The sequence below is a fragment of the Myotis yumanensis genome, unplaced genomic scaffold, assembly GCF_028538775.1.
Source record: "Myotis yumanensis isolate MYYU_CA2020_CCGP unplaced genomic scaffold, mMyoYum1.0.hap1 SCAF_8, whole genome shotgun sequence".
NCBI classification, from domain to species: domain Eukaryota; kingdom Metazoa; phylum Chordata; class Mammalia; order Chiroptera; family Vespertilionidae; genus Myotis; species Myotis yumanensis.
Genome location: NW_027223759.1, coordinates 75,665,694 through 75,691,009, shown reverse-complemented (window position 1 = coordinate 75,691,009; position 25,316 = coordinate 75,665,694). Strand labels below are relative to the sequence as shown.

Here is a 25,316-nt window from a genome sequence, read left to right as displayed (position 1 = left end):
AAAATACTATCTTTTAAAATGCAGAGAGATCTAAAGAAAAGTAAGAAAAATTTATAATAGAAACAAAAGAGAAAGTCAAGCCCACAGGACACAATGAAGGTGTCTGCAGACAGCATCAACAGGGAAACTTAAGACTTAGCCAATCAGAGCAATAGGAATACATCTTAAATATACACAAAGTATGTAGTGGAAAAGTGACTCCTAAAGAAAACTTGAGGGAGAGATTGGGCAAGATGGCGGCGATATAGGCAGACGCGTCCCAGGTCTTGTCCCGGAGCAAACGGAGTAAGCAGCTGAAACTAACAACACCCACCCCGAATTGGCAAATTTACTCAGCTGGTGAGACGGCTTGCAGCCTGGAAGGGCAGACCTCCCCTGGAAAGGTTAAAAACCAGGGATCTGGGCAGGAAAGTTTGCCAGACCTGAGCCCAGAGGGACGGAGGGAGACCGCATGGCAGACAGCCGCGTCTCTTGGGACAGACACAGACCCTGACCAGGGTAAGGAGTTCCGCGGGTTTGCTGGCGCCAGGAGATTTGAGATTTGGATTTTGTGATTGCGGAGAACTGAGACTAAAGGGGGCATCCTGAGGAACTGATCAGACCGTGCAGTGCCCATAAGAGAGGAGCGTTTCCCAGACCATGCAGTGCTGGTAAGAGGAGCGTTTCCCAGACCGGTAAGAGGAGCGTTTCCGCGGCCGGCCGGCGTTTGTCTGTTTCTTTGTTTTCACTGAACCCTGCTCATAGGACAGTTCGGATACAGACACTCACCTGTGCTGAAGAGAGGGTGAAGGTGCAGACGAGGGGAATCTGGGGAGAGGCTGAGGAAAGAGGGGGAGCCGGAGGAGGTGGCAGCGAATTGAGTGCTGAGACCCCCCTGGGCCCAGGACTGGGGCAGCCATTCCTCCAGAGGGTGGAATTCCTCCCCCCAGCCCCCCAGGCAAGGAGCACAGCCACACCCAGATTCCACCCTGTATGAGATAAAGGACTAAAACAAGCTGATTAGTCCCTGGGAGTTACCAGGGTCTGGCCTATAGAGGGATTTTCAGTCCCACCAACAACACAGAGCAGGGTAAGGATTAAAAAAGGATAGAGAAGCTGTATAGCCTCAGAGGCCAACCCAAAAACACTGCCACCCAGAGGTTGAGCCACAAACTGACTCTTAGGGGAATACAAATTAAGGCAGACTGGATCACAAATACGGCCTGCTTTAAAATCAGGACTGTGATTTACAACACGGAGGAACAGTGTAATGCAGGCAACACTCTCCTAAATACCTGGCAGGACCAAGGCGAACCAGGCTGAAGAGTAGAAGAACCGAAAGACCATCACTACTGCAAATTTTTTCTTTTTCTTTTTCTTTTTAATTTTTTCACCTTTTTACTAAGAAACCAATTTTTTTTTTCTCTTTTTCTTCTTTTTCCATCACCTGATTTTACCCTTTCAATTACCACATTTTTATTTTTAACCAGTATTATTACTCCTACCATTTTACCATTTTTTAAAGTGCCATTTTATTTTCTCTTTATTTTCTTTTGGGATTAGTGTTCTCCATTCTATTTTCATCGTTCCTTTAGCATTAATTTTCCCTATCTCAATTCCACCTCTTTGCTAAAACCCTCTTCCTTACTTTTCCCCTTTTGGTGTCCTGTTTCTCTTACCCTATTCCTGTTCCAGACCTTCCCAATTCCCTCTTTTTACCCCCTGTCTAATTCCACCCTACTTATATATCCTATTTCCAATCTACTGCTCTAAATCCTTATACACCTATTCTTTATCCTTCTTCACTTTCCAACCATTTTTTTTTTCTCTCTTATCTTTCTATTGTTTTCTTGATTGTTGAATATATTGGGCTTTTTTTTTTTTTTTTTTAAATTTGTTTGTTTGTTTTGTTTTGTGTTTTTTCTTCTTTTTTAGGACTGGTTGTGAGGTTGTTTTTCTTTTTCTTTTTCTTTTTCTTTTTTTTTTCTGCTGGTTTTTCCCTTCCCTCCTCCACCCCACCCCAGCTATTTTTGTGCTTCTGTTTTCCCTTACCCCTCTGGATATTATTGGTGGTTTGTAGTTTGCATTCATCTCCAGGGATCTGTTGCTGGAATTTGTTGAGATTAGTGGCAGTTCTATTGGAGTTTGCTCCTCATACGGGGAGTCTCTTCCCCACTTCTACTTCATTCTCTTTTTTCGCTCTCTTTTTTCCCCCCTCTTTTTTCCCAATTCTATTTTTGCACTCCTTTTTTGTTTGTTTTTTTCTTATTTTTCTTTTCTGTTCTCTCTTTTATCTTCTTCTCTTCTTTCTCCCTTATCCCCTAATTCTCTTAATTCGGTTGGTCACCTTTATTTGGAGTTATTAATATTGTGAGTATACTTGTGTTCAGTACCTGGTACGTTGTGCCTTGCTCTGTTGTATTTTGTGCCTTTAAATCAACGCAGCAGATCCAAGGAACAGCAGCCCCCTGATCACCGCAGCCTCCTGATCACCACAGCCTCCTGATCACCACACCCTCTGTCTGTGGAACAGCAACTGTACGTGAAGCCTCCCCCCACCAGCCAGAAGAGCCAACACAGCTGTGAACAACACCCACCAGAGGAGCTGCTGCCAACTGGAAAGCAGCTGCTACCGCAACCGTCTGAGCAGCAACCACAACCCAAGGAGCCCCTGCCACCCAGGGAGCAGCCACTGAACACCTCAACATCTACATATGTCAGCGAGATCAAACATGGGTAGGCAAAGAAACCCCCAAAGGAAAGAAAAGGAGGACTCGCCAGAAAAGCAGCTAAGTGAGACAGAGATATGCAACATGACGGAAAAAGAATTCAGAATAAGGTTCCTAGAGTACATGCACCACATGTTCAAGAAGCAAGAAGAAACAGATGAAAAACTCAACTACTTATGCAAGAAGCTAGAAGAAACAGATGAAAAAATCAACAACTTAAGTAAGTCCCAAGAAGAAATGAAGAGTGACATAGCTTCAATAAAAAACTCCATTGAAAGTATCAACAGTAGACTGGGAGAAGCGGAGGACCGAATTAGTGAATTAGAAGACAAGGAAGCAAAACACACTCAAACTGTACGGCAAATGGAGAAAAAAATTAAAAGACAGGAGGAGAGCCTAAGGGAGCTTTGGGACAACATGAAACGAAACAACATACGAATAATAGGGGTGCCAGAACAACAGAAAGATGAACATGGATTAGAAAACCTATTCGAAGAAATAATATCAGAAAACTTCCCTGAGGTGGGGAAGAAAAAAGTCACACAAGCCCAGAGAGTCCCAAACAAGGTGAACCCGAAAAGACCCACACCAAGACACATCATAATTACCATGGCAAATGTTCAGGATAAAGAGAGAATCTTACAGGCTGCAAGAGAGAGACGGAAAGTAACATACAAGGGATCTCCCATTAGATTATCAAATGATTTCTCAACAGAAACACATCAGGCCAGAAAAGAATGGACGGAAATCTACAAAGTGATGCAAAGCAAAGGACTGAATCCAAGAATACTCTATCCAGCAAGGCTATCATTCAAAATTGAAGGGGAAATAAGAAGCTTCACAGACAAAAAAGGGCTAAGGGAGTTTATCACCACCAAGCCAGCCATGCAAGAAATGCTAAAGGGACTGGTGTAAAAAGAAGAAATATCAAGCTCAGAAAGAAAACAGCCACACACACACACACAAAAAGAAATGGCTACAAACAAATACCTTTCAATAATAACTTTAAATGTAAATGGACTAAATGCTCCAACCAAAAGACATCGAGTGGCTGAATGGATAAAAAAACATGACCCATACATCTGCTGTCTACAAGAGACCCACCTCATTAGAAGGTACTCACACAGACTGAAAGTGAAGGGATGGAAAAATATCTTTCACGCAAATGGAAAGGAAAAGAAAGCTGGGGTAGCAATACTTATATCTGACAAAGTACATCTCAAAGTGAAGGCCATAACCAGAGATAAGGAAGGCCACTTCATAATACTGAAGGGATCAATACAACAAGAAGATATAACCCTGGTAAACATATATGCACCCAATGCAGGAGCACCCACATACATAAGAAAACTTCTGGAAGATATCAGGGGAGAGATCGACAACAATACAATCATAGTAGGGGACTTTAATACACCACTGACATCACTGGATAAATCCGCTAGACAAAAACTCAGCAAAGAAACAGCAATCCTAAATGACTCACTAGATCAGATGGACTTAATTGACATCTTCAGAACACTTCACCCCACAGCTGCGGAATATACATTCCTCTCAGGTGCTCATGGGACATATTCAAAAATAGACCACATATTGGGTCACAAGCAAAGTCTCCACAAATTCAAGAAGATTGAAATCATAAAAAGCTTCTTCACAGACCACGATGGCATAATGTTAGAAATAAACTACAATAAAAACAACCCAAAATACTCAAACACTTGGAAGCTGAATAGCATGTTATTAAATATTGATTGGGTTACCGATGACATCAAAGAAGAAATTAAAAACATCCTGGACACTAATGACAATGAAAACACAACAATCCAAAACCTCTGGGACACAATGAAAGCAGTCCTGAGAGGGAAGTTTATAGCTCTACAGGCCTATCTCAAAAAACAAGAAAAAATGGTAGTCAATCATCTAACTCTACAACTCAAAGAATTAGAAAGAGAGCAACAAGAAAACCCCAGAGTGAGCAGAAGGAAGGAGATAATAAAGATTAGAGCAGAAATCAATGAAATAGAGACCAAAAAAACAATACAGAAAATCAATGAAACCAAGAGCTGGTTCTTTGAAAGGATAAACAAGATTGACAAACCCCTAGCCAGGCTCACCAAGAAGCAAAGAGAGAGGTCCCAAATAAACCAAATCAGAAATGATAGAGGCGAAATAACAACAGACCCCACAGAAATACAAATGATTGTTAAACAATACTACGAGCAACTCTACTCCAACAAACTGGACAACCTGGAGGAAATGGACAAATTCCTAGAAAAATACAACATTCCAAAACTCAATCAGGAAGAATCTAAAAACCTCAATAGGCCAATAACTATGGAAGAAATTGAAGCAGTCATCAGAAAGCTTCCAGCAAACAAAAGCCCAGGGCCAGACGGCTTCACAGGGGAGTTCTACCAAACATTCAAGGAAGAACTAAAACCTACCCTCCTCAGACTACTACAAAAAATTCAAGAGGAAGGAACGCTTCCAAGCTCATTCTATGAAGCCAGCATCACCCTAATACCAAAACCAGGTAAAGACATCACAATGAAAGAGAATTACAGGCCAATATCCCTCATGAACATAGATGCCAAAATCCTCAACAAAATCTTAGCAAATCGGATCCAGCAGTACATCAGAAGGATCATACACCATGACCAAGTAGGATTCATCCCAGAGATGCAAGGATGGTACAACATCCGTAAATCAATAAATGTGATACATCACATAAACAAATTGAAAGAAAAAAACCACATGGTCATATCAATTGATGCAGAAAAAGCATTCGACAAAATCCAACACCCATTTTTGATAAAAACTCTCAGAAAGGTGGGAATAGAAGGATCATACCTCAACATAATAAAAGCCATATATGACAGGCCCACTGCCAACATCATACTCAATGGACAAAAACTAACACCATTTCCCCTAAGAACAGGAACAAGACAGGGATGCCCACTCTCACCACTCCTGTTCAACATAGTACTGGAAGTATTAGCCATTGCAATTAGGCAAGAAGAAGGAATAAAAGGCATCCAAATTGGAAAAGAGGAAGTAAAACTGTCCTTATTTGCAGATGACATGATATTATACATACAAAACCCTAGAGACTCCATCAAAAAGCTACTAGACTTAATACATGAATTTGGCAATGTAGCAGGATACAAAATTAACCCCAAGAAATCTGAGGCATTTCTATACACCAACAGTGAACTTTCAGAAAGGGAGATCAGAAAAACAATCCCATTTACCATCGCACCAAAAAAATTAAGATACCTAGGAATAAACTTAACTAAAGAGGTTAAAGACCTCTACTCAGAAAACTACAGGACGTTGAAAAAAGAGATAGAGGAAGACATAAACAGATGGAAGAACATACCATGTTCTTGGATTGGTAGAATCAACATCATTAAAATGTCCATACTACCCAAAGCAATCTATACATTCAACGCACTTCCCATTAAAATACCAATGGCCTTCTTCAAAGATCTAGAACGAACTCTCCAAAAATTCATCTGGAATAAAAAAAGACCCCGAATAGCTGCAACGATCCTGAGAAAGAACAAAGTAGGTGGGATCTCAATGCCAGATATCAAGCTGTATTACAAAGCCACTGTTCTCAAAACTGCCTGGTACTGGCACAAGAACAGACATATAGATCAGTGGAATAGAATAGAGAGTCCAGAAATTAGCCCGAACCAATATGCTCAATTAATTTTTGACAAAGGAGGCATGAACATACAATGGAGCCAAGATAGTCTCTTCAATAAATGGTGTTGGGAAAATTGGACAGACATATGCAAGAAAATGAAACTAGACCACCAACTTACACCATACACAAGAATAAACTCAAAATGGATAAAGGACTTAAATGTACGACAGGAAACCATAAAAATTCTAGAAGAATACAAAGGCAACAAAATCTCAGACATATGCCAAAACAATTTCTTCACTGATACAGCTCCTAGGGCAGTTGAAACTAAAGAGAAACTGAACAAATGGGACTACATCAAAATAAAAAGCTTCTGCACAGCAAAAGAAACCATCAACAAAACAACAAGAAAACCCACCTCGTGGGAAAACATATTTGCCAACGTCATATCGGATAAGGGCTTAATCTCCAAAATTTATAGGGAACTCATACAACTTAACAAAAAGAAGATAAACAATCCAATCAAAAAATGGGCAAAGGATCTAAATAGACACCTTTCAAAAGAGGACATTCAGAAAGCCAAGAGACATATGAAAACATGCTCAAAGTCACTAATCATCCGAGAGATGCAAATCAAAACAACAATGAGGTACCATCTCACACCTGTCAGAATGGCCATCATCAACAAATCAACAAACGACAAGTGCTGGAGAGGATGTGGAGAAAAAGGAACACTTGTGCACTGCTGGTGGGAATGCAGACTGGTGCAGCCACTATGGAAGGCAGTATGGAGGTTCCTCAAAAAATTGGAAATGGAACTCCCATTTGACCCTGTGATCCCACTACTAGGAATATATCCCAAGAAACCAGAAACACCTATCAGAAAGGATATATGCACCCAGATGTTCATAGCAGCACAATTCACCATAGCTAAGATCTGGAAACAGCCTAAGTGCCCATCAGTAGATGAATGGATTAGAAAACTGTGGTACATCTACACGATGGAATACTATGCTGCTGTTAAAAAGAAGGAACTCCTACCATTTGCAACATCATGGATGGAACTGGAGAGCATTATGCTAAGTGAAACAAGCCAGTCAATGAAGGAAAAATACCACATGATCTCACTCATTCATGGATAATAAAGACCATTACAAACTTTTGAACAATAATAGATACAGAGGCAGAGCTGCCTCAAACTGATTGTCAAACTGCAGTGGGAAGGCCAGAGAGAGTTGGGGGGCAGGAGGGAGGGGAGTAAGAGATCAACCGAAGGACTTGTATGCATGCATATAAGCATAACTAATGGACATAAGACACTGGGGGGTAAGGGAGGGTAGTGGTTTGTCAAGGGCGGGGGGGGGGGGGAAAAAGGATACTTATGTAATACCCTTTGTAATACTTTAAGAGGAAAATAAAAAAAAAAAAATAAAAAATAAAAAAAAAAAAAAAAGAAAACTTGAGCCTAAGAATGCTACAAAAAAGTGAAAATGGAAAAGGAATGACAATAGAAAAAGAAACCTATAGCAAAAAGAAGCCACCGGGAAATAGATTTATACATATATGGTCAATTGCTTTCTCACAAGGATGCCAAAGTAATTTATGAAAATAGACTTTTCCACATACGCTGTGGAATAAATAGGTATCAGTATTAAAGAAAACTGAACCTAGAACTCTTATGTCACCCCATACACAAAAATTAATTTGAGATAAATCTTCTATCAAAAAGTAAAGGCTAAAACTATAAAGTTTCCCGTACAAAACATAGAAGACCATATTGGGGTAGGAAAACATTTTTGATGACAATATGAAAAGTACTAACCATATAAGATAAACTTAACAAATTAGATTCTATCAAAATTAAATATTTCTGTTCATCAAAGGATATCTAAGGAGAATTAAAAGACAAGCTATAGACTGGTAGAAAATAGTTATAATACATATATCAGGCAAAGGTTGTGTATGCAGAATATAAAAATAACTCCTACAAATGAATAATAAAAAGACAACAAAACATGGGCAAACATTAATACACATTATTTATAATATATGCGAATATACAAATAATATATTATATATATATATGAATAGCCAGGGAAAGACGTCAACATCATTAGTCATTAGGGAAATACAAATTATCCTATCTAATAATAGACAAACATGGTAATTGACCGTACCTTCACTATGCTTCCCATTGGTTAATCAGGGCTACACAAAAATTAACTGCCAACAAAGATGGCAGTTAACTGCCAACAAAGATGGCGGTTAATTTGCATATGTAGGAGCAATGCTTGGAGGCTAAAGGAGAAGGATGGTAGAAGCCACCTGCCACTGACGGTGATCAGAAACCCAGGCGGCAGGCAAGAGCCAGGGGGCAGGGCAAAGGCAGCCCTGCCACCCGGCCCGATTGGAGAACCAGGGCTGCCTTTGCCCTGCCCTCCAGCCATGATCGGAGAACCGGGCCGCCTTTGCCCCGCCTCCCAGCTGGTGATCGGAGAAGCCAGTCGGGGCAGAGAAGAGGCAGCCCTGACCCCTACGTAGATCACGAGCACCTTTCAAACTGCGCGGGTAAAACTCCATGAGACTGGGTCCTGACCACTACATAGATCACGAGCACCTTTCAAACTGCAACCCCCCTGAGACCGGGTCCTAACCACCACATAGATCGCGAGCACCTTTCAAACTGCGTGGGTAAAACCCATGAGACCGGGTCCTGACCGCCATGTAGATCGTGAGCACCTTTCAAACTGCAAACCCCCTGAGACCGGGTCCTGGCCGCCGCGTAGATCACGAGCACCTTTCAAACTGCACGGGTAAAACCCCCTGAGACTGGGTCTTGACTGCTACGTGCTGCAAGCACCTTTCAAACTGCGAGGGTAAAACCAGTGAGACCGGGTCCTGGCCGCTACGTACCGCCACGTAGATCGAGAGCACCTTTCAAACTTCGCGGGTAAAACCGGGTCCTGGCCACCACGTAGATCGCGAGCACCTTTCAAACTGCAAACCCCATGAGACCGGGTCCTGGCTGCCAGGTAGATCGCGAGCACCTTTCAAACTGCAAACCCAATGAGATCGGGTCCTGGCTGCCAGGTAGATCGCGAGCACCTTTCAAACTGCAAACCCAATGAGACCGGGTCCTGACCGCCACTTAGATCGCGAGCACCTTTCAAACTGCAAACCCCATGAGACCGGGTCCTGGCTGCCAGGTAGATCGCGAGCACCTTTCAAACTGCAAACCCAATGAGATCGGGTCCTGGCTGCCAGGTAGATCGCGAGCACCTTTCAAACTGCAAACCCAATGAGACCGGGTCCTGGCTGCCAGGTAGATCGCGAGCACCCTTCAAACGTCGAGGGTAAAACCCTCTGAGATTGGGTCCTGACTGCCACGTAGATCACAAGCACCTTTCAAACTGCGCGGGTAGAACCCCCTGAGACTGGGTCATGACCGCTACGTGGCGCGAGCACCTTTCAAACTGCACAGGTAAAACCGGTGAGACCGGGTCCTGGCCTCTAGGTGCTGCCACGTAGATCTCGGGTGGCTAGCAGCCGCCTCTTCCCTCCCCCACCCCTCCCCCGAGCCCCCACCAGTGATCGGAGAAGTACCTGTATTTTTTTTCAAAGTACCTGTATTTTTAATAATTTCTTGACATGGTAAAAGGATTTTACATTACGATCCAAGGGTGGTGGGGTGAGGAGAAGGAGCAGCAGAACAATCCAACAAACAAAAAGGGAAACAGAAAAGCATGGTGGAAGGGATATGAAGGGTGGGTAGGGGCATTGCCCAACTAAAATGCAATTGGTTTGTTACTGAGTACTATTCATGGGAAGACAGCATCCTGACTCCTCCTCTATACAGCATATTGGGAGTAAAAATGATGCATCCAGATGGAAATATGATTAGGGGTTGGAAGACAGACAGGGAAAGAAGAAGTCAGAAATAGACACTGAGAGAGTCACTGGCTGGCTGGCTGCAAATACTGACTCTCCAGTAGTGATAGAATAAAAAAGTGGGGGATATCTCTGGAAGATTCAAGAGATAGGGGGCAATTCTTCTATGGTTTTGAATTGCCCAGCAGATTTCCACATACACACGTGTACACGCCTATGTTTGCATGCACACACATATACACATAACTGACTGCCCTCCCTGGAAGCACGGAAGAAGAAGAAGCCGCCAGAAGAAGAAGCCGCCCACCTTTGCTCCAGGTGCCAGTGCCTGCAGCTGGCTGCAGCCCATGAGACGGACAAGCCACCCACCCGAGGTCCCAGGCTGCAGCCACCCGAAGAAGCTGCCACCCCTGTGGTCCAGGGTGCCAGCGCCTGTGGCCAGGGAAATAGGTTCCCTCTTATCCTACTGCAGTCATTACTTCAGTATTCTCCTTCTAAATTTCTCTCCTGAGCTGCAACTCAACTCCACTTTTCATCAGAAGGATATGGAACAGAGAGAGCAGTGTTAAAAGCTTACATTTTTAAGCCGGTAAGGTTGGTACTTAAACATATAAATGGAAAACTAGAGTCCTTAAGGTAACAAAGGCTACAAAGGACAGGGACAGCACATGACCTATTATATCCAACAATCCATATGGGGACTGAAAACTCTGCAATGATGACAATTAGTGAAGATATGAATCAACTAAAATAGTTGACAGGGACAATTCTTCCATCTTTGAAAATATCGACATCAAATCTGTTTAAATAGATTTTCATCTGCATAATATAACACATTCTAACAAGACCACCACTACCACCAATGTGGTCAGTGTTGTGCCGATAAATGTTTAATAACTGAGAAACCACCCCCCGAGTGCACAAATTTTTGTGCACCGGGCTACTAGTAATACAATGAGCTACCACTTGAAGAAGCATTCATTTTGAATGACTAAGATGAAAAAGCTGACAATACCAAGTACTCACAAAGAGGTGGAGCATCTAGATCTATCATACTGTATATTGCTAATGGATGGAAAAGTTGGGCAGTTTTGTTACAGTTAAACAGACGCCTAACATAAAACCTAGCAGGAGAATTAGAAATATGTCCACAAAATACTTGTTCAAGAATGTTAAAACCATCTTTTTCCATTATATTCCTAAACTAGAACCACCCCAAATGTCCATCTGTAAGTGAATGAACAAAATAACTGTCCTATATTCAGAGATAAAAACATGTATGAATGTCAAAAAATGTTGAGTAAGAGAAGTCAGATACATATAAACAATCAAGATTCTGTCTGTCAAGTTCCAAAATAGAAAAAAGTAAGATATGGCACAGTATAGAGTTATAACCCAATGAATATAATAGGAATCCATGAGTCCATCCTAAGGATAGATGGATGATGGATGGATGGATGGATGGATAGATAAAGATAGCAGTGGGTGAAGAAGAGGACTGTAGGAGCACAGGGAAGGCTATTCATTACAGTAGAATGCCAATGAATAAATCAGCATTTTACAACTGTCATAGCAAAACTTCTTTTAAACAAGAATCATCTATGAAAAAAAAGGGATCATTTATGAATGCTAAATCCAAGAGGGGAAACTGGGTAAGAAGAAGCATATTTGCATGGTCTCAGTCTCTCTTGTTAGCTGTTTGTTAAGTAAGCAACAATTTTACCATAGCTAAAGAGTAACTATATGGCAGAGAAACCATAACACTTTGACAAGTAATCAAAATTAACATTAACAGGAAGAGGCTGACAGATACAGTGTACCTTCAAAAGCAATGTCCTGAGAAGAACAGAACTTAGCTCTCAGTTATGTACTAATCCAGCAAGGACTGCATAATCTAAATACTATCTTGATAAAACTTAAAAATTTGAGACACATTCTATAAAATAAACTGGAATATATATATATTCTAATATTTTTATTGATTTCAGAGAGAAAGGGAGAGGGAGAGAGAGACAAAAACATCAATGATGAGAGAGAATCATCAATCAGCTGCTTACTACACGCCCCACACTGGGGATCAAGCCTGCAACCTGGGCATGTGCCCTGACAAAGAATCGAACCATGACCTCCTGGTTCATAGGTTGATGCTCAACCACTTAGACACACTGGCCGGACAAACTGGCCTATATTCTTTTAAACATGCCAGTGTCATGAAAGGCTAAGTATCTGTCCCTACATTAAAGGAAACAAAGAGATGTCATTAAATATAATAAGTGATCCTGGACTGAATCTTGGGCTAAAAAAATGCTTACAAAAGATATTACTGGTACAACTGACAACATATATGTAGATTAAAGTATTAAATAGAAGCTAAATTTCCTGAATTTGATAAGTATGGCTATATTTTATAAAATAACTTTTTCAAATATTGGAGTTATTTCCAAATAGAAGTGATAGATATCAGATCAGTGGTTGCCTAATTTAGGGGGATGGGGTTGATTAGAAAGAGGCCTATTCTGGATAATGAAAGTGTACTTTATCTTGACGAAGGTGTTTGAATTAGAATCCATTGAACTATACACCTAACCCTGTGCATTTCATTAAGTTTAATTACACCTACTTTTTTAAAAGCCACTAAGGAAACTTAAAGTTTAGCATGAGGCGAAAATTAATCATCACAATTCATAATCATAAGCCTATCTGAAAATGAATTTGGGGTTTTGAATTTAAACTGCCTATCTGACCTGGGAAACCCTAAACTAGGAACTCACTTTACAAATCCTCCCTAAAACAATTTACCCAACTCTTTAGGTCGCTTCAAGATTCCCAGAGATTAAGATTATCTAATTACTAAAACAAAATTTTTTAAAAATTAGAAAATACATTGGGAAATAAACCATTATTATGAACAACAAAAAGCAAAATTAGCTTCCAAAGGACTTCAGATATATAAAGTAAGTATGTTGTAAATATTTATACAAATAAGAAAATTAAAGAATGGCGAGAAACAGGATACTACCAACATAACCAGGTAGACAGGAACTGGATATGCTAGGACGTAAAAATACACTATATGACATCAAGAACAGAAAATAAAATGTTCCTATTCTCCAATTACAAGAAAGGAAAGGACTGACTGTTCTTTGACATTAGTCAACAAATCCCTAAACTATACTCTGACATTCAGCAAATCCTTAAACTCTCCAGCTTTTTAAAAGTCTCCAGACTTCCCCAAAGCCTGATACAATACCAACTCTATGCTTTGTTTAAAGAGCCTGTCTCACAAGCCCAGTTCTCCCTTGCTTGGCAAGTAATAAATTCAGCTTCTTTGTTTCAGACATATTGAACAGGTTTTGGTTTCAGGTATTGTGAGTGGTGGTCTCTTCCTTAAGAGAATTTAATAGATTTGTTTAACAGCAAATGATAGGATTGGTAAATAAGAATATGGGTAAACAAAAAATATCCAACCGAGCCACAAAAATCTTAAAAATTAAAAAATTATGAAAAAGAAGGTAAGAGATACTGGGACACCAAGAAAAGGTCTAATATAGTTATAACTGGAGATTAAGGAGTAGAAAAAAATGGGGCAAAATAATACCTGAAGAGACAGCAAATAAGAATTTTCCAGAATTAATGAATGGTATCTACTCACAGATTAAGCTATAAATACAAAGAAAACCACACATAGGCATATTATAATAAATTTTTTGGATAGCCAAACAAAGAGAAAACCTAAAAAATAAAAAATAAATAAAGAGGGGTTGGGAGGACATATTGTAATAGCATCAAATATATTAAATACCTAAGAATAAATTTAATGATATATGTAAAAGAAGTATATACTAAAAACCATAAAACCTTATTTAAATTAAATAAAAGGAGGAATCATTGAGATGAAAATAAATGGAGAGCAATGGAAGAATTCACATTCATGGATTAAAATACTTTTAAAATACTCTATATTATAAATATATCAATTCTTCCCAAACTGAACTATAGACGCAAAACAATCCCATGCACAATCCCAGCAACTTTTTTGTGTGAAAATTGATAATGATTTCTATAATTTACAGGCAATGCAAAGAGCCAACTTCTAGCCTCAAGAACTGTGAGACAATAAATTTCTGTTGCTTAAGCCACCTAGTTGAGGTACTTCATTAAGACAGACTGGGCAAACTAATGCAGACAGTAGCTACTTAGTGGAATATATGCACATTTTTTTACCCAACAATTTCTCTTCTTGGTATATACACAAGAGGAATGTATCCATATTTAAAAAAGATTTATATAAAAATGTTCATAGCATTGTTTTTCTAAAAGCCCCACACTAGAAACAACCTAAATGCTCACCAACAGTAGAATCAATAAATAAATCATGGTATATTTACACAGTGGACTTTTATATGGCACTGGGGATAAACCAAATATAAACACATACAACAATATAAAAGGATCTCACAATGATGTTGAGTGAAAGAAACCAGACACAAAAAAGTATATACATGGATGATTACAATTATATAGTTGAACACGTAAAAGTAATTTATAGTGTTAGAGGTCAGGACTGTGGTGGCCCTTGGAGAGGAGGGAGGTAATAGTGATTGGGAGGGGCAACAGGAAGATTTCGGGGATGCTGGTAATGAAATTCCCTTTCTTGATCTTGGTGATGGCTGTACTGTGAAAATTCTTCAAGTTGTACACTAATGATCTGCACACTTTTCTCAGTTTTTTACAAGCTGAGTAGGTGAGTTAAACAGCAGATTAGAACAACTGAATAATGAACAATAAGGGAGATCTTTTTTTTTTAAATATATTTTATTGATTTTTTACAGAGAGGAAGGGAGAGAGATAGATAGTTAGAAGCATCGATGAGGGAGAAACATCGATCAGCTGCTTCCTGCACATCTCCTACTGGGGATGTGCCCACAACCCAGGTACATGCCCTTGACCGGAATCAAACCTGGGACCTTTCAGTCCGCAGGCCGACGCTCTATCCACTGAGCCAAACCGGTTTCCGAAAGGGAGATCTTTAAAAACAGATATAATGTAGCATATAGACAGAAAATATAAGAAAGATTAATGCAAGTATACAATAGAGTAAAAAGGTCAGGTATAAATCTAATTGAAATTGCAGAAGATAATAAAGAGAATGGATAAGAATCAATATTTGAAGAGATAATAGCTGAGAATTTTCCAGAATTAACATGATACAAATCCCAGATTAAAATGCACTATAATTTGCCCTAGCCGGTTTGGCTCAGTAGATAGAGCATCAGCCTGCGGACTGAACCGTTCAGGGTTAGATTCCAGTCAAGGACACATGCCCAGATTCCAGGCTCGGTCCCCAGTGAGGGGCATGCAGGAGGCAGCCAATCAATGATTCTCTCTCCCCATTGATGTTTCTATCTTTCTCTCCCTTCCTCTCTGAAATCAATAAAAAAAAATATTTTTTTTAATGCACTATAATTCCAGGCAGGATTATTTAAAAAAAAAAACAACTGGGTAAATTATTGTAAAACTACATCACTCCAAAGACAAAGTTAAAATCTTAAAATCAGATACAGATAAAAACAAATGATTTACAAAGGAATGAAAATTAGACGGATTCTTTTTGTGTGTGTGTGTGTGTGTGTGTGTGTGTGTAGTGGTGTGTGGTGGGACGGGGGACTGTTTTGGTTTGATTTGGTTTGGTTTGGAAATTTTTCAAACTCGCAGAAAAGCCAAACAATAATACAATGAAACATACTTATACCACTTACCAGATTCACTCTGTTAACATTTTGGCTGACACACTCAAAGTTTTTCAAAACAGACACATGTCCTTCCTTTTTGGAAAAATGTAGAAAGTAGGCTGCAAATAGGATTCTTCACCCCAAAATTCTTTATCATCCCAGGAACAAGAAAATTCTATTCAACTACAACACCATTACCTCATCTAAGATAATCAACATTAATTCAATAACATCACTCTAATAGAGTCCAGATAAAAGTTTCTCAGTTATCTGAAAAATGTCCTGTAAAGTTTACCGTTGTACTTATTCAGGACCTAATCAAAATGTATGCTTTACTTTCAGATATTGTAGCTCTTCATTATCTCTAAGTTTAGAACATTCTCACTCCTGACACTGAATCATATGAAGAGTTCAGGTCAGTTGTCCTGAAAAAATGTCCCACATTCTGAACTGGTTTGACTGCCTCCTTATGATCATAAGGTCAAGCATTTCCAGGAAGAACACCACTAAGGAATGCTATACACCTTCCGTGCACCACATTATGCCTGTCTAACATTATCCATTTTGTAATTTTTCCCTTTGTAATTCATAAGTCACCTGTAGGGTAATATTTTGAGACTTGGGAGCGTACTTTTAATGGCAACTGTGGAAACCAGAAAACAGCAGACTACAACTTTCAAAGTGCTAAAAAATTACTATCAATGTAGAATTGTATGCCAACCAAAGTATCATTCACAAATGAAGGCAAAATAAGACATATCTCAAAATTATTATTTCATGATCCAGTAAAATAAATTAACAAAAGACTATGTATACAACACACATACACACACACACACACACACACACACACACACACACACAGCTTTGTACAGAGCTTTGATTTTTATAAAACTTGCCAGGGATTTAACATTTGTAGCATGTCTTGAAAAAAGTACCTTACCTGCCATCTCTTTGAAGGGCAAAAGCGATGCCTTCTTTCTGAAAAGGAAGCAGCTTTGCTCTTAGTTTATCAGGCAAAAAATCCAGCTGTTCATAAAATTTACTTGTCAAACAAGAAATCTGAGATGTAAGAGGCTTTTTTATGTTATGAACTCTGGGCATGATGATCCTAAAATCAAAGAAAAAAACAAAAGGGAAGGGGTTAGGGAAATAAATATTAACTAAGTGTATTACAGAGTTAAACATAAATAATAATGTAAGCATACTTATCAGTAGCCTTGATAAACTATCTACATAGATATAAAATAAATCATGTTTCCAGAGTTAGCTATTAAGAAAATTCAGACCACTAAGTTCAAAAGCAACTACTTGTTTCGTATCTAAAAACTCAGCATCAGGAGAAACAAAGATGACGGCATAGGTAAACACCGGAAATTGCTTACTTGCCCAAACACTTCAAAAATAAAAATAAAAGACAAAACGGACATCATCTAGAACCACAGGAAGGCTGGCTGAATGGAAATTCTACAACTAGAAGGAAAGAGAAAAGCACACTGAGACTCAGAGGAAGTGTGGAAGTAAAGTGCAGAGGTACGGAGGCGCACGCAGAAAGGGCTGACAACTGAGGACACGGTTGTCTTTTACAATCGGGAGGGAGTCTCAAGCTCCCTACTGCTCTGAACTCCAGTTCCAGGCGAGTCTCTAGGGACCCAGACTCATACGGGGAGAAACTGGACTGTCTGGCATCGGTTCGAATGCAAGGGCGGCTTTCTCTCAGAGGTGAATGCAGTGATTACTGGGACACTGAGACTCGGGGCCTCTTAGGGTAGGACTGAGGAGAAGCCATAGCTGCTTGCTCCACCCTGTTGATCCCCTAAGACCCCACCCCACCCAAGCTATGCACAGAGGCTTTTGCATATGAAAGACCTGCCCCTCTGCAATCTGAAAATTACCTAACAAACTGCAGCTGGGTCAGAGAGACCCAGAACTTACAAAAGAAGGCCCAAGGCCCCACAGCAGCTTGCATTGCTTCACAGCTGGGCCTCATCTGGGCACCTCCAAACCCCAAACAAAGAAGAGGAATCTGCAAATCTCTCCATAGCTCCTGCTGGGTAGCCTCAGGCAGAGGCTAAATTAGCACCTCCTTAGATCCAAGAGCCAGTGTACCCAGTGGCCAGAGTGAGACCATCCAGATTACAACTCCTCAGATCCATAAGGGCACACTCAGAGGGCAGACTCAGTGAGCACCAAAGCCCCACTGAAGCAAGTCTTGCCCCAGAAGGGTGTCTTGAGCACAGAAGTTATCCCATTGCAGACACAGCTGATTCTCACAGCCAATTGGCCTGGAGGTCAATTCCTCCAAGTGACACCTAAAATAATCAAGGCTTAACTACAACAAGACTGTGCACACAGCCCACAAAGGGGTGCACCAAGAGTGTCCATCTCAGGTAATTGGGGAGGCTGAGCCACTGGGCCCTATAGGACACCTAGCACAGAAAGCCACTCTATCAACACGGGGAAGCATAAAAAATGCGGAGACAAAGAAACAAGTCACAAATGACAGAAATGGAGGAAAGCAAACTACTGGATATAGAGTTCAAAACCACAGGAAGAAGGTTTTTCAAAAATTTTCTAGAAACCACCGATAAATTTAGTGAGACCCTCAAGAAAACTAGTGAGACCCTCGAGGTTATGAAAAAGGACCAACTAGAAATTAAGCACACACTGACTGAAATAAAGAATATTATACAGAGTTCCAACAGCAGACTAGAGGATCCCAAGAATCAAGTCAAAGGTTTGAAATACGAAGAAGCAAAAAACACCCAACCGGAAAAACAAAAAGAAAAAAGAATCCAAAAATATGAAGATAGTGTAAGGAGCCTTTGGGACAACTTCAAGCATACCAGCATCTGAATTATGGGGGTGCCAAAAGAAGAGAGAAAGCAAGATATTGAAAACCTATTTGAAGAAATAATGACAGAAAACTTCCCCTACCTAGTGAAAGAAATAGACTTACACGTCCAGGAAGCGCAGAGAACCCCAAACAAAAGGAATTCAAAGAGGACTACACCAAGACACATCATAATTAAAATGCCAAGAGCAAAAGACAAAGAGAGAATCTTAAAAGCAGCAAGAGAAAAACAGTCAGTTACCTACAAGGGAGTACCCATACAACTGTCAGCTGATTTCTCAACAGAAATTATGCAGGCCAGAAGGGAGTGGCAATAAATATTCAAAGTGATGAATACCAAGAAACTACAACCAAGATTACTTTACCCAGCAAAGCTAACATTCAGAATTGAAGGTCAGATAAAGAGCTTCACAGATAAGAAAAAGCTAAAGGAGTTTATCACCACCAAACCAGTATTACATGAAATGCTGAAAGGTATCCTTTAAGAGGAGGAAGAAGAAGAAAAAGGTAAAGATACAAATTATGAACAACAAATACACATCTATCAACAAGTGAATCTAAAAATCAAGTGAGTAAATAATCTGATGAACAGAATAAACTGGTGAATATAATAGAATTAGGGGCATAGAAATGGAGTGGGCTGACTATTCTCGGGGTGGGGGAAAGGGGTGTGGGGGGTGCGGGAAGAGACTGGACAAAAATCGTACACCTATGGATGAGGACAGTGTGGGGAGGGTAAGGGCAGAGGGTGGGGTGGGAACTGGGTGGGGGGTATGGGGGGAGGAGAGGAACAACTGTAATAATCTGAACAATAAAGATTTAATTAAAAAATAAAATTAATAAAATTAGGTAAAAACTCAGCATCGCCTGGCTGGCTTGGCTCAGTGGTTAAGTGTCATCCTATGAACCAGGAGGTCATGGTTTGATTCCCAGTCAGGGGACATGCCCGGGTTGCGGGCTGGATCCCCAATCTAGGACATGCAGGAGGCAGCCTATCAATGATTCCCTCTTATCGTTGATGTTTCTACCTCTCTCTCCCTCTCTGATATCAATAAAAATATATTTAAAAAATAAATAAAAATAATAACTCAGCATCCTCTATTTCATTTGTATTTCTAATTGAGCCATAATAAAGCCATAACCCTGTTTTAAGCAATAATATATTACTGAAAAGTTATAAGTCAACTACATTTTTACCAACTGAATAATTCTATATATATAAAACCCTAATATGCAAATAGAACAAATGGCAGAACAACCGAACACCCGGTCGCTATAACATGCACTGACCACTAAGGGGCGTGTGGGGGACATGGCAGGAATCGGACCCAGCAGGATGGTGGAGCAGATAAGCGGAGGTGCCAGACCAAGGTGGGGCACTGGGCGCTGTCATCGGGGCGAGCCTCTGGTGGTTACTGAAAATTCTTTGCTCCTGCGTGCCGCTGTCCCACCCGGTGCTTGCACCTGCTGCCTGCACTGGCCCTGCTGGCACCTGCTGTTGGCACCAAAGACGCCTCTCGCACCCACTGCCAGCACGAGGCCCCGGTCCCGATCGTCAGCACCATCAGCAGGTGCAAGTGGCGGCTGCCGGCCCTGATTGCCCCTGAGGACTTCTCCACCTCCCCCTGCTCCTGAGGGGCGATCGGAGCAGCAGCCACCACTCGTACCTACTGACGATGTCAGTCCCCCTGGCACCCGCTGCCAGCGCTGGCCCCAATCGCTTAGTGCCATCAGTGGGTGCAAGTGGGACCAGTGCTGTCATCGCGTGGGAGTGATGGCAGCGGGAACGGGGCTGCCAGCAAACAGGGGACCAGGAGCCGCAGTGGGAGGGGCCGTGCAGGGGCGCAGAGGATGGTTCAAGACCCGCCCCTGTGCCCATCGCAGCCTCTCTGCCCACAGTTCCTTTCAAGGTGCATGAATTCATGCATTAGGCCCCTAGTTTTAAAATAAAGGATAAATTTGTTATAGAAAAATGAATCCTATCATAATTTATAGATGTACATTTTTATATCACACCATATTTTCTAAGAACGGGATAAAATTGCACTTAAAAAATAAAATAGTTTGGCTAGTGTGGCTCAGTGGTTGAACATCAACCTATGAACCAAGTGGTCAATGGTTTGATTCCTGGTCAGGGCATATGCCTGAGTCATGGGTTCGATCCCCAGTAGGGGGCATGCAGGAGGCAGCCAATCAATGATTCTCTGTCATCATTGATGTTTCTCTCTTCCTTCCACTCTCTTAAATCAATAAAAACATATTTTAAAAAAGAAGAAGAGTACTCCAGGCAGACAGCATCAGCAAAGACCCTGAGTTTAAAAAGGGCTTGATGTTTTCTAGCAGCACAAAGGAAGCCAATGTGGCTGAACCAAGAGAAAGAATGGTATGAGATGAAGCTATTGAGATAAGCAAGAGCCAGATCATAGAAGGTCTTGATTACGACTTTGGCTTCTATTTTAAGAATGAAGGGATGCCAATGGAGCTGTGCTGTCCAATACACTATTAGGCAGGCTATCTGAGTTTATTTAAAATTAAAAATTCAGCTCTTCAGTTGCATCAACCATGTTTCAAGTGCTCAATGTCCACATATGGCTATTGGCTATCATATTGAACCTTGCATATATAAAACATTTCTATCTACACTGAAAGTTATACTGGGCAGCACTTACTGGTCAATTTTAAGCAGCAGAGTGCCAAAATATGACTTACATTTCAAAAGCTATCAGTGAAGAACAAAGCTATCAATAGAAAGGTAGGGGATAAATGTTCCTAAAGGACATGCCAAGTCCACAAAGCCACCACTGCCCCAAGTAGCTAACTGGATTTAGAAGTGAATTATGACCCAGACCTGTAATGGTAAGGTCCTCATACATAAAAACCAATGAGTGGGCATCCATAGCACCAACTCGACAACAAAAACAAAAGTCTGAGTAAAGAATAGAGAATAGTTCAAAAAGGGAAAAGCATAAAAGCAAGGAACTGCAATAGATAAAGCAAGAATCATCTGGAACTGGAATGTGGATGGTCACATACATGTACACACTGAAGAGGAGGAGGGAGGAATGGGATGGATTGGTTAAAAGGCACCAAGGAGCCTCAGATAAAATGATTGGGCGGTAGAGCCCAAAATGGTGAAAGTAAATACCACCTCCAACTTCACAAGAACAATATAATAGTTAATGACAATGGAAGCTACAAAACCCAGGCAATATCAGGTCTTTGGATCATTAGTTTCTCTGCAAGGGGATCATTTGTTCCTCTAGCTTTAAAATGTTTGTATAGTACTAGAGGCCTGATGAATGAAATTCATGCAAGAGTAGGCCTTCCGTCCCCGGCTCCTTCCCCCGGCTTCCCTCTGGCACCCGGAACCTCGACTTCCCTCCAGCCCTCGCAGACCTGGCTTCATCCCGAAGGTTGTCTGGAAGGACTTCCAGTCTAATTAGCATATTATGCTTTTATTAATATATTTTATATAGTATTACTATTTTTCCCTATTAATTCTTATGTCCTCCTTAATGAAATCTAATAATGGGTGTTTTAATGAGGGTGTCTATCTTAGCCATATCGTTAGTAGTAAAAGATGATCCAAAAGTTTTTCTTAGATTATATATAGGGATGACTATAGCAATTAAGTTATTATGGAAATCTCGAGTATCATGTGGAAAGACAAAATATTGTAACCATACACCAGATGACCAGGGTTTACACTCATTGATCCTGCTCACTCCTTCTTTATTTATTAAGCACATCACCAAATTCTCTAGGATTATAAACTCTACATTTATAATTTAGGTCAAGAAACTTTGAAGGAAAAGACAAATGGGAAGCAAAAAGCACAAAATAAAAATAATAATTCATGCCGAAACCGGTTTGGCTCAGTGGATAGAGCGTCAGCCTGCGGACTGAAGGGTCCCAGGTTCGATTCCGGTCAAGGGCATGTACCTGGGTTGCGGGCACATCCCCAGTAGGAGATGTGCAGGAGGCGGCTGATCGATGTTTCTCTCCCATCGATGTTTCTAACTCTCTATCTCTCTCCCTTCCTCTCTGTAAAAAATCAATAAAAATATATTTTAAAAAAAATAATAATAATAATTCAGGTGATAGAGAGTTATTGAAGATAAAAATCCCTTCTCAAAGAAACCTAGTGCCAAGATAAAACTGAAGAGACACTTGAAAGAGTCCAGTACTAAGTTATAGACAAATAACATTGATAAAAGTAGAAGAGCCTGGAAGTAACAAAGTTCTTTGAAAACGTAATTTTTTTAATGACATCTATTGTTTTGTAGTTTCTTTTATTTTTATTGAGATACTGGAGTTATATTGGTTTAAAAATATGTTTTAAGGATACAAGTCTATAATACATCATCTCTATTGTGTTCACCACCGCAAGTGCAGTCTCTTTCCACCACTATTTATAATAGTGTGTTGGTGATAGCACTGGAAAATACTGCCCATGATTACATGGGGTAATACCCAGAGGCAGGGCCTATTGGGCATAAGGAAGACTGAGAAGGCTAAGTCACAACCAAGTTCTAATGTAACTGCTAAGTAAATACATATTGCTCTTAAGGGATGAGGCATATTCTGTGGTGGGTGGGATGTAGAATGGACTCTATAGAGTTCAAACCCTGTTTAGAGCCCAACCGTTTCCAGAAGATCTAGATGGGGGCCTAGAACAGAGCCTGGAAAACGAGACCTTCTAGCTTGACAAGAACAGGATTCATGACAAGGGCCAGAGGCTCCTGCTTTCCCCAAGCCTCTGGGGACATGATAAGGAAAAGCGTAGCCAAAGAGAGAATGGCTTGTTGTAAAAATGTATGAGACTATTCCCCATAGTGGGGGATACTTGATAAATGACAGAGTTGTATGGAATTTTCAAATCCACACATACTAGTATACACCAATATATACCTCACATATAACTCATGTTTATACATTAGTTGAATAGAACTGCCAATAGCATATACTATATAAAAATACCACCACTTTCTGTGAGACAGGCATGGTTCTAAGCCTACTTTTCTCAGGTATTGCTTAGCCTCACCACTGGGGAGAATTAGTAATGTGGTTATCCTAGACATATAAAATCATTTCCTTTGTTTCATTCAAGTCTCCTATCCTCTCGTTTTGATATGAAGTAAACAATAAAAAATTCAAGTTCATGGTAGTGTTTCCATTGGATAAAGGGATCACTCTGGCCAGTGGCTGTGGCAGCCTTGTAGTTCTGTGAATACTGGTTGGGTGGCTGGGGTGCACTGATGTCATGCACGGGTCATAGAACACCACTGAAACCATGGTGATGACGTGCATCATAACTGTCCTGGTGGTGTACTGAGCACTGGTCAGAATAGTGATTTGCTGAGAGGAAAGGTCTCTCAAGTGTCTTATTATTGATAGTAATTTGTTTATATTGATTGTATTTGTTAATTTTATTCTTTGTCATCATCAACTGACACTCTCCCCCAAACTCGGAGAGCAGAGTTTGGGGGAGAACCCCAAACCCCCCAAACTCTGCAGAGTTTGGGGGAGAAAGGTATCTGATTTGAGTGACTCTTTAAAGAGTTCAACCATGAAGCATAAGAAGAAACAGAAACATCTGGAAGGCAGGCATTTCATCAAAACTGCAAGGATGTCAAGAGGTATGTGTTATGCACATTCTCGGGGCATAGGGTAACCAGGTGCTGTTTTCTAAAGAAAGAGAGAGAGAATTCCTAGTTTTGATGACAGAGGGAGAGAGTGAGAGAATGAGGAAAGAAGAGGGAGGATGGGAGAGAGAAGAGAGGAAAGGGAGCGAGTTGTGGGTGGGAGAGAGAAGAGAGAGAATGAAGAGAAGGGTATAAAGAAGATAAACCAGAGGAAGAGGGAGAGGGCAGTGAGAGGGAGAGAGAGAGAGAGACGTTGAGAGACTGAGATGGATGTGTGCATGCTGATCTTTTTGAGGGCCCAGGGAGTGAGAGAGTAAACTTAGATGTCCAGGTCCTTGTCACTGTGGTTTAGGACATGTGCTACCTGCAGCATGTCACTCTGGGCTGCTCTGTTAGAGACATAGTGGTTGATTAGTATAATATTTCTTAGGAAATGTATTTCCCTGTATTTGATTTCTGCCTAAGGGCATTGGTATAGTAAATGTTGTTGTTACTAGTTTTTTAATAGTATATTCTCCTGTTAATCAAAAAGAAAGTCTAGCTCCTAGAGGTGAGCAATAAATTGGGGGGTGGGGGCGGGGAGAAGGACTTTGAACACTGAAACTTATTGTGCAAGGATGAGTGTTTAATATCAGATAGAATTTATTTACTCAGGGGTAAAAATGAATTGTTATGTTTTAGATTATGAAGATGTAAATGTGGGCCTACTATGTGAAATGTAAGAAAAAATGGGATACACACACACACACATACACACTCACAAAACAAAACAAAACAAAAAAACAACCATTAACAATGAGGGTTAAATTAAGGTTAAATTAAGGAGAAAGTTTGGCTCTT

At 40.5% G+C, this 25,316-nt stretch overlaps 1 protein-coding gene across 2 annotated transcripts in view; it reads right to left on the bottom strand.

The window, feature by feature from the left end:
* Positions 1–25,316, bottom strand: part of ZRANB3 (zinc finger RANBP2-type containing 3) — a 249,644-nt gene that overhangs the window by 183,247 nt on the left and 41,081 nt on the right. For both annotated transcript variants that reach the window (XM_070423080.1, XM_070423081.1), the window contains exon 2: positions 16,921–17,088. In XM_070423080.1, the coding sequence (XP_070279181.1) occupies positions 16,921–17,081 (161 nt within the window). In that variant the 5' untranslated portion in view covers positions 17,082–17,088. The remainder of the gene's footprint in view (positions 1–16,920; positions 17,089–25,316) is intronic.